Raw genomic sequence first — 10,575 nt, 5'->3', positions numbered from 1 at the left:
TGGAGCTTTAGTGAGAAAAATGAAGTCAGATGCCACTGTCATTAGTTTTATTCACAATAACAATGTTAAAACAAGGACATACATCAATAACATAATACATCACTTCAGCATTTAAAATAAATAATTATTTTATGATCCCTGTCTTTTTAAAAAATATAACAGCACCCCCTGCTGGTCAAAAATGAACACTGAAGCAATTGTGTACAGAAACAGAAAACGTATCAGACCTCAATTTCTTTTAATGAATTTGAATAAATCATGTGAAACTGAACAAATAGTAGAAAAGTCTTTTAAAGTTATACAATGAATATTTTGTGCCACTTAAAGATACTTGCTATTTCTAAATTCTGGTGTCGTCCTCAGAGTGATGATTATTTACTCTGAGGACGACGCCAGCTGGGAAACGCCCAGATAGCAAATTTACAGCTTTAATTACTTCAGTTAATGCATAAATTATCATTATATAATTTTTATTGCTATGGTTAATAACAAACTATAGTTTATCTCTTGTGAAAAACGTAAGCGAAATTTTAATTTACATTTAGGTTTTCCAAATAACCTTTAGAAGTCTGAATATTTCATTTTAAACAGATAAAGCCTTCTTCTCACAGATCCAGGCGTTCTTGTCAGTACATCTCACTGACTTCCATTCTCGGTTCTGGAGAGAAGTTACACATTGACCATCAATTGCAGGCTGCTGCTGTATCCAGGTTCTAAGGGAAACCATCAGTTAGATCAAGGCTGATAGATTTATTTTATACAAAGTTTAAAAGATAATGTGTCTCTCACTGATTGGTCAGATCACTTCCATCGATCCATTTCCATCTCCCTCCTTCTGCTCCGAGACCAATCCAGTATCCATTAATGTTGCTGTTAACCCAACTTTTCTCTTTAAGAAACGTCTGTGAACAATATAGATAAAATGATTACAAATTTACTTCACTTACATGGCCAACAGTTTGCTGAAAATATATAAACAGTTTCCAGCTCTGTCTTTACCTTTTCTACTTCATTACCAACAACAGCCAGATCTGAACTCTTTTCTCTGCAAGTTTCTCGTGCTTCTTCCCAGGTTTTCTGATTCTTAGGTTCAGCATCATTAACTACATAGCAGCTGGACTGAGACTGAAGCCAATCTTTCTGACAAGAATTACACTGTCTGTCTGAAACAGCAGAGATCAATGAATAAACATTTGGTCTGGCCAATATAAATTTTATCAGAGCTAATATTTTACCACAAGTATATCTGAACATACTTCTGTCTTTGCGACAGTATTCATCAAGGCTCCACTGAGCTCGACTGACGTTCTGCTCATTCCAGGTTTTCTTCATGCTTTCTATTTGCTCTGTGAGGTTTTTCTTCTCTGTCTGCAGCTCCTGGTTTATCTTTTTAACCTGATCAAGTTCTGTTGTCAGGTTGTTTTTTTGTTGTGTCAGGTTGTTTTCCTGCAGTATGGCTGTTTGGTTGATTTCCAGCTGGTTCAGTTTGCTCTTGTAAAGAAATGCAACTGCAAGGCATCAAGATGTCACATATTACATATGGATGATATAGATTTAAAACATATGTAGGATTTTGAAAACTTTAACAAAATTTGCTAAACAAAAGCAATAGAAATGTGTTATGTTCTTCTATAAGTGTGARGATCTACTGTCCATTTGACATGTAAAATGAAGCATTTTAAGAATATTATTATTGCTTTTGAAGGAAACAACTAAAGTTTCAAACATCTGACGGTTTTAGTTTGTAAAACATACCCAGCAGCTACAGGATTTCCTTAATTAAAGACTTGGAATTCTTACATATTTTCAAAAGCAGCTTAATTTAAAATGCATTTCTAGTTCTCTCTATTGGTTATTTTACAAGTAAACCCAAGAGAACTCATGTCTCCATGATATGCAGGCTGCATTCCCACATGTTTTAACAGAGGAATCTCATTCATGTTCGTTATAAGTCACATGTTTAAAGTATTTACTTACAGACTCCAAACATGGCCAAGACCAAAATCACACACAGAATCCCAAAGCAACAAGCCAACTTCTTATACCGGCAAAATCTTCTTTTCTCTTCATCTGATAAAAGTCCTGCGGAAATTATTCAGAAAATATACATCAAGTTTTATGAGGACACAGCAAACTTGTATTAGTATTCTTTGTTTTATATTGACACTGTTTTTATTTTAAAATGTTACAAAAATATTGTCATCATTTAACAAAGAATATTGGCAGAGAAAAGTTAAATTTTCAACTGAGAAATATAAAATTATCATTCGTGGTATCTACTGATTATCCTAAAAATTCAACAAAGCAATATTTTCACTTATTTTTGTCTGTATTTCAACAAACAAAATAATCTACAAAAGGAATAAGTCATCCTAAATTCATCATATTGAGCTTCCAGCATTATCCAGTCATTTTAAGGTGTTAATTAGGTTTTCTGAGTTTTTCAAAATTCACATCTTTGTTTTTTTGTCCCCTAAAGTCCCTAAGACTGTTATCTGCTGAAAGCACCTGTCTGTTGGAGCAGGTCCTTCCTCATTTCCACCCTGTTCTATAAATTATCTTTGACTGTTTATATTTACATCAGAAAACGTACATATTTGAGGAGTGTGATTATTCTAAATGTAACTGAAAGTCATGCTAATTTGAGTTCTCTCTTTACATGACTTTTTTGTTTAGTTACTGTAGCAGGCAGTATTTTCTGTTGCCCCTGGTATTATTATAAAATCAGATAATCATCAGTGTGTCATGATGAATTCATTATCAGCACCACTTGTAACTTTAGTTAAACAGCTTTTTGTAAAAAGCATATTAGAGAAAATGAGGAGATGTTCATAGTTTCAGTTTAGACTGTTGCCTCAGTTGCTGTTTGGTAAACGATTCATTTTTTCACATTTTGTGTTTTCCATTATTTTCTTTCTGATGAAAGTTGATCTGAACTGAAACTTGAACCCTTTAAATAGCAGTGTTAAAATATTTGACCTTGCCTTACACATACTATCATTTTATTTTTGCTGTCTTATTTCTTTTACAACTTGCCCTTTGTGTCAGATGTCTGCTGAGCTGTTTGACTTGGTATCTTCACTTCATCATACACAACTTCCTCCTGGTTTTTAGCTGAAATAAAGGAAAGTTCAAATGTCTTAAAGTATTACAAAATAAATGTAATAACATGTTAAAATTACATTGTTTTAACATCTGCTGTCCTTACATTTCAATTTATCACATTTGAAGAAACTGAAGGTCTAAATAGATGGTAATAATCCTATTAATTTTTATTTAAAAAAATACTGACCACACTAAATGTCCTCCACACCTTTTGGCACCAAGTAGAGATGTGGAAAAATATATAGATCTGTCCTGTAAGAACTACCACAGACTAATGGCTGGCTGGGTACCCATCTCTGCAGCAACCCAATTTAATTAAATCCACATTACACTCGACATTGATCAGACAACCACAGACAGCATCATGTTAATAAAACATATCAACACAAAGCTCACCTGTTTGCCGTTTCTTGCTTTTGAAAGTAACCGAAGCATACTGAACCTCATCCTCTGCCATCTCGACAGCCTTACTGCTAAAGTTTGTCTGGTTTGTTGGCAAAAATTAGCATAAAATTGAGCAAAATAACCGACCATCATTTAGGAGAAGTAAGCATTTCCCTTTAGTCTCAAGTATCTTTTATGCTCTGACAATTTAAAACTTCTGCTGTATTTAAATTAGAAAAGTAATTTATATTATTACTTAATCTGGAAAAAAAACGTTAGGTCATAACGATGTCTTGTTTTGGGAACATTTTGTATAAGATAATTCTAATTCTAATTCAGTGAGTGGAGTCACTGAAGGGCAAGTTAAGCAACTGCATCTAGAGTATTGCTTAAAAGATGTTTGAGCCTGTGGTCTGCAAAGAGGAAGAAGTTTGTTACTTTATTTTCTTTCCTCACTAAATTTTTAGCATGTAAAAGTCACACCATCTTACAGAGTGTGAAACAATTTAAGTGACAGGCTTTCAGCAGACCACAAGCAGATCTTTGACTTTAACAGTTTCTGCAAATTAACAGTGAATTAAGTGAATAAATATAAGGACATAATATGACTGTAGGTCTGTCATTCCATCTGCACTGATGCTTTACATGCAAGCTGTGTATAATACCTCTACTATCACTGTTGGTCAATACACATTGGTGTTAAATACACCAACATTTATAGTGTATGTAATAGACGCCCCCATCTGGGTGCAGGAGCTGAATCTGGGCCCCAGGCTGTTCAGTTTTGAACAATAATTTTCAGAGTCCCAGTCAAAGATCAACTCCTGTAGCACTTGTTGATGTCCTGTCTGCAAATATGTCAGCTGCACCCCAAGAGGGCAATTTTGTGATTTTATAAAATTATATTGAATTTTATTCATTAGTAGTTTGACATGATGAACAGAGACAAAGGAAATTCTTGCAATAACCAGCCCAGGGTTGGGACATCAAACATGCAACAGGAACTAAAAACCTGCACCTTCTGTTCATACCTCTTCTTTTACTGAGCAACATGCAACCCAGGGACCACAAAACTAGTTTTTTTTTATAGTAATTGTCACTATAAACACCAAATTTCAAATGAGTGAATATCTGCAAAAACAATAAGTTTATCAGTTTGATCATTAAATATCTTGTCTTAGCAGGAAATTCGGTTAGATTGAAAAGAATCTGCAAATCTTTGTATTCTGTTTTTATTCATTTTATGCACAGTATCACAAATTCAATTCAATGTATTTGAATTATAGATGTAATAGCATTAAGAAATAATCAAAAATAATGAGAAAACATAGTATTTATCAGGTTTCTGTTGTGACTACATTTTAGAACATCTGGCAACAGACTGAGGTCTTAAGTTCTGTTTTTTAGCTGTGGGTTTAGTCCAAATATAATTTTCTATATTTAGAAAATTATATTTTCTAAATATAGAAATAGAAATACTCTTATGCAAGAGTATTTCTTGCATAATTTCTAAATAACTTGATTAAATAAACAAGATGGGCACATAAAATATGTACTAAACAGGACCCTTAAAAATCTTATAAAATGTATACATAAAAAAAAAACTGGTTATGAGTATAAACCGATGTCGACAAACAGACTTTTACTTGCTATGAGAGATAAAAGCAGCTAAATAAAAGTCTAGTCCTAATTGGTAACCTATATTTACATTCAAATATTCCCTGATGCCGTTTGGAGATTTAAACGTTATCAGTTTAATGTGACCTATTAAACAGATAAAGCCTTCTTTTCACAGATCCAGGCATTCCTCTCTGTACAGCTCACTGACTTCCATTCTCTAGTTTGGAGGGAAGTTACACACTGACCGTCGACTGCAGCTGTTTTTATCCAGTCCCTGACAAAACAACATTRGTTAAATATGAGCTTACTGATATTACCAGTCATTGTATAAGATAGTATGTGTCTCTTACTGGTTAGCTAGTTCAGTTCCATCGATCCATTTCCATTTGTTTCCTTCAGCTCTCAGGCCAATCCAGTATCCATTAATTCCTGCTCCAGCAGGACTGACATTATTATTGACATAATTCTAAAATCAACATGAGAAAAAAGGGAAACATTTACAAACTTTAAAAACATAACATTTATACAGTTTCAGTTCATACAGGCTGTTTACCTTTTCCTCTTGATTTGCTACAACAACAAGATGTGAAACTTTTCCTTTACAGTCTTGTTGTGCTGCATCCCAGTTTCTTTGATCAGCAAGTTTTGCATTATTAYATGCATAGCAGCTGGAGCTGAAGAGATTCCAGCCAGACTGACAAGGTCCACACTTCTTTCCTTAAACAGAGATCAACAAATACATATTTAACTGAAACTGTCATGACAATGTGTTGTTTTGAGATGATAGAAGAGCTGATCTTACCCTTGTCATTACGGCAGTATTCATCAATGCTCCACTGAGCTCGACTGACATTGAGCTCATTGTGAGTTTTCGTCATGTTGTCTATTTGTTCCTTCAAGGTTCTCGTTTCTCCCTCCAGGTTCTGGTTTTTCTCCTTGAGCTCCTGGATTTCCATGGTCAGATTGTGGATGTTGCTTTCTGAGAGATTATAGACTCGTGTCAATTTTTTAATCTGGTATGTTACGTTTCTGTTATCTAAGAAAAAAATAACTTTGTTGTTGAGGACCATGAAGTTTTTGTTTTCCATCTCAACTTACCTAAAGAGTAATAAAATATTTTTTTAATTAACTGTCTCTAATTTAACTGGGAATGTTTGTTTTTCAATAACTTTAGTAGAGTTCAAACCCACTATCCTCTTAGGACTATTTTTACCATCCATAATATAATAAAAGTCTTGTTATAACTTTGAATATTTATGGAAAGAACAAAATTACACATACAAATCTACAACTCCACAAAGCTTACTATGGATTTTAAAGAACCCTAAAATGCATTACTAATCCAACACTAAACCAGTGAATAAATATGATTTCTAACATGTTATTATTTCCAATCGGTAATGTAGAATAACGTTTGCTTACGATTTATAGCAACTCTTATGATTCCCAATACCAAGAAGACACAAAAAGTCCCAAAACATAAAGCCAACATCTGATGGTACCGACGTCTTATTTCTGCTTCCTTCTCCGATAAACGTTCTGTTGAGGCAAAACAAGAATCTATAAGCAACTTATTATAGGAAGCATGATTATACTATCAAATGCATTCTCAATGCAATAATTCAGAAAATATAAAATAAAATTGATCTCTTCTTGAATATTGTTTACCCGTCCCTCTAGATGATTTAAGTTAAAGACACTATAAAGCTTAACCATCCATCCAGTACTCTGCAAAAAGCTGCAAAGGAGACTGATGTTTCTTATTAAATACAGTTGACTGTCTTAACCCCCCCAGAAATTAGTTTGACAAATTTAAAATAAAAAGTCCAATTTATAAATTAAACACCTATTTTTTTTTCTCAAAGTATAAACACACAAGACGCTTCTCATTATCAAATATTAAAGTGTTTGGTTAAAAATAAACTGATGTCCATATCAGCAATGGATGGAGTTACTGTAGAACTCTGTCTTCAGTCCTCAGAGGCCATCGTTCTGCAACATTTAGTGTCTTTGGTCCAACACACTGAGATCAAATGGCTGCATTACCTCCTTAGCATTCAGATAAAATCTAAAGAATACAGATGGGAACCTGACTCAGGTGTGTGCAGTGGGACATCTGGTGCTGTAGGACGCCAGCTATCAAGGACTGGAGTGTGAGTGCCTTATATATTGATATTCTTTTTTGAAAAAGAAAAAAGTTTTAAAACTTACCCTTTGAGTTGGGCCCCTGGTGAGCAGTTTCATTTTGGATGTTAATTTCATCATAAGTTTCTTCTTCCATTGGAGGTGAACTTAAGGAATGTAAATGAGAAGAATCTCCTTGCTTTTTAAGTAGAAAGCAGTTGCCTCTGAAACATCTCCTGGATGATTGAGACGCTGCACCAGCTGAAGTAAAAACATGTATAACTTACGTTTTGCTTGTCGTTGGTTGTTCAGTATGTTTCTGAAGCATACTGAACTTCCTCCTCTGCTATTTTCCTTCTTCTAAACTGAAAAAACACTGAACTTGAGAAACGGAGCATCATATAGAAGAAGTGGTTATTTCTCCTAATGTCTGTCGCTCATAGCTCTTAAAAAACTTAATGCTTAAGCCATGTTTGAGCCTGTGGTCTGCAAAGAGGAAGAAGTTTGTTACTTTACTTTCTTTCCTCACTAAGTTTTTAGCTTGTAAAAGTCACACCATCTTACAGAGTGTGAAACAATTTAAGTGGCAGGATTTCAGCAGATCTTTGACTTTAACGGTTTCTGCAAATTAACAGTGGATTAAGTGAATAAATATAAGGACATAATATGACTGTAGGTCTGTCATTCCATCTGTGTGTAATACCTCTACTATCACTGTTGGTCAATACACATTGGTGTTAAATACACCAACATTTATAGTGTATGTAATAGACGCCCCCATCTGGGTACAGGAGCTGAATCTGGGCCCCAGGCTGTTCAGTTTTGAACAATAATTTTCAGAGTCCCAGTCAAAGATCAACTCCTGTAGCACTTGTTGATGCCCTGTCTGTAAATATGTCAGCTGCACCCCAAGAGGGCAATTTTGTGATTTTATAAACTTATATTTAATTTTATTCATTAATAGTTTGACATGATGAACAGAGACAAAGGAAATTCTTGCAATAACCAGCCCAGGGTTGGGACATCAAACATGCAACAGGAACTAAAAACTGCACCATCTGTTCATACCTCTTCTCTTACTGAGCAACATGCAACCCTGGGACCACAAAATAGTTTTTTTTTATACATAGTAATTGTCACTTTTAAACCACTACAAGGCTGATGTTTATCTTTTTTTTATATATATAAATTGTGTTTCTGCATATTAATAAGCAAATCTTTATTTTGATTATGATACATCTTTGTATTATTTTAGCTAATTGCCTAATGGTCTGAGTGAAAGGTTAAAAGGAACAGAATGCAAATGAGCTTCATTCTTCTGCTTGCAAATAAAAGGTAAAACAACAAACAAATTCCCCCATCCCGTCGTCTATTATTACATATAAAGTAGTAACACTGGCTTCTGGAAAGCTGTGAAAGGGAGAAATAGCTGGGTTGGGTCGTGTGATGGAATAAAGATTATTTTCCAAAAGGAAACTGATAAAATTACTCCTAACCTTTATCATAAACCAAAGCAGCACCCTCTAGTGGCTGAGCAGAATCATGGTAGAATAATACAAAAAACAAGCAGTTCTTTCTACTTCGAAACACATAAAAGAACTTAAAAACTGAGCCACTTTTATAAAGATTTTAATAAGAGCTTTTATTTTATACAAAGCAATCCTTGTCAACCTAATGAATTCACTAATAAGACGAGGTATGTAATTTTAAATGGAAAACCTTTATTTTTGCAAATATTCACTCATTCACTTTGACGCCTGCAAATGTTGGTACAGGAGCAAATTTACCACTGTCACATTTTTTCCTTTCACTAAACATTTGGGAACTGACATATCTGCTGTATTTGCTGCTTCGTTTTGCACCACACATTTTCAATGACAATGGTTTTCTGAAGTCTTCCTGAGCCGATGTGCTGATATTGGTTAGAGAATGATGCCGGTTTTTAATGCAGTGCTGCCTGAGGGATCAAAGGTCATGAGCATTCAGTGTTGGTTTTTGGCCTTGCAGCTTTCTTTCAAAGATTTCTTGAGATTCTCTGAATCTTTTGATGATATTGTAGGCTGTAGATAAAATCTCTAAATCCATTGCAGTTACACATTGAGAGACATTCTTAAAATGTTGGACTATTTGCTTATGCAGAGGTTCACAAATAGGGAGATCTTGCCCATTCTTGCTTGTTAATGACTGAGCCTATCAGGGTTGGTGTTTCCATTTAACCTGTTCACCTGTGAAATGTTCCAAACAAGAGCTTTGTTGAGCATTCCTCAACTTCCCCAGAGCCCTGTTTCCTCTGTCTCGATGTTTTTGGAACATTTTGCAGGCACCAAATTTCAAATGAGTGAATATCTGCAAAAACACAAAGTTTATCCATTTGAACATTAAATATCTTGTCTTGGCAGTAAATTCAGTTAGGTTGAAGAGAATCTGTAAATCTTTGTATTTTGTTTTTATTTATTTTATAAACAGTATTACAAATTCAATATATTTGAATTATACATGTAATAGCATTAAGAAATAATAATTCAGAATAATGAGGAAAAACATATACAGCATTTTATTGTATCATCAGGTCTCTGTTGCTGGAAAAATGAGAACAATGACATAAACATGAAAGGAGCCTTAATTTACAGCAGCAGCTTATTTACAGGTGAGACTTCAGGTTAACTTCTTCACACAAGATGTGATGTTTTTCCAAATAAGAAATATATTTTTTTTTCACAAATTTCACATGAAGCTCATTCACTGCTCCTGGTTGTGTTGAAGCTCATTTCAGCACATACAGTTTGTACAGGAGGAAAACCATCTACACAGACGTCAGGTTTAAAAGCAGAAGAACTGAATAAACATAGGAAGTACAACAAAGTGTCTACATCTTAGAACATCTGGCAACAGACTGAGGTCTTAAGTTCTGTTTTTTACTTGTGGGTTTCAGTATAAATATTATTTTATATAGTTTAACATGCAGAGATTAAGAGTATTTCTTTTCTTGCATAATTTCTAAATAACTTGATTACAAAAACATGGGCACATAAAATATGTACTAATGTACTAAACAGGACCCTTAAAAATCTTATAAAAAATGTATACATGGAAAAAAAATACCAAAAATCTGGTTATGAGGGTAAACTGATGTCAACAAACACAGACTTTTACTTGCTATGAGAGATAAAAGCAGCTAAATAAAAGTCTAGTCCTAATCGGTTTCCTATATTTACATTCAAATATTCCCTGATGCCGTTTGGAGATTTAAACATTATCAGTTTAATGTGACCTATTAAACAGATAAAGCCTTCTTTTCACAGATCCAGGCATTCCTCTCTGTACAGCTCACTGACTTCCATT

The 10,575-nt window shown here is 34.1% G+C and overlaps 2 protein-coding genes across 2 annotated transcripts; both read right to left on the bottom strand.

Moving 5' to 3' along the window:
- Positions 1–347: 347 nt before the first annotated feature.
- On the bottom strand, positions 348–3,642 carry LOC103477618 (CD209 antigen-like protein E). The gene is made up of 8 exons (XM_008430835.2): positions 3,637–3,642; positions 3,502–3,589; positions 3,037–3,114; positions 1,978–2,082; positions 1,257–1,508; positions 1,000–1,163; positions 790–902; positions 348–713 (listed from the first exon to the last, which is right to left on the bottom strand). Exons 1-8 carry the CDS (start codon positions 3,640–3,642, stop codon positions 584–586), a joined length of 936 nt encoding a protein of 311 aa, XP_008429057.2. The 3' UTR covers positions 348–583.
- A 1,352-nt stretch (positions 3,643–4,994) lies between these two features.
- LOC103477617 (C-type lectin domain family 4 member G-like) lies at positions 4,995–7,566 on the bottom strand. Its single transcript, XM_008430834.2, has 7 exons — positions 7,521–7,566; positions 7,321–7,400; positions 6,532–6,648; positions 5,912–6,088; positions 5,663–5,826; positions 5,460–5,575; positions 4,995–5,383 (listed from the first exon to the last, which is right to left on the bottom strand). Exons 1-7 carry the CDS (start codon positions 7,559–7,561, stop codon positions 5,257–5,259), a joined length of 822 nt encoding a protein of 273 aa, XP_008429056.1. The 5' UTR covers positions 7,562–7,566; the 3' UTR covers positions 4,995–5,256.
- Positions 7,567–10,575: the final 3,009 nt, after the last annotated feature.

This window comes from Poecilia reticulata, linkage group LG16, assembly GCF_000633615.1.
Source record: "Poecilia reticulata strain Guanapo linkage group LG16, Guppy_female_1.0+MT, whole genome shotgun sequence".
In the NCBI taxonomy this organism is placed as follows: domain Eukaryota; kingdom Metazoa; phylum Chordata; class Actinopteri; order Cyprinodontiformes; family Poeciliidae; genus Poecilia; species Poecilia reticulata.
Note: the sequence above shows the minus strand (reverse complement) of the source record. Positions and strands in the feature narration are given on the sequence as shown.

Bases quoted from the DNA above. Each gene is read 5' to 3' on its own strand.
- LOC103477618 (XM_008430835.2), bottom strand. The intron at 3,115-3,501 runs GTGAGCTTTGTG...CCTTTATTTCAG, and splicing joins AAGCAAGAAACGGCAAACAG to CTAAAAACCAGGAGGAAGTT. The intron at 2,083-3,036 runs GCAAGTTGTAAA...TAATTTCCGCAG, and splicing joins GCAGACATCTGACACAAAGG to GACTTTTATCAGATGAAGAG.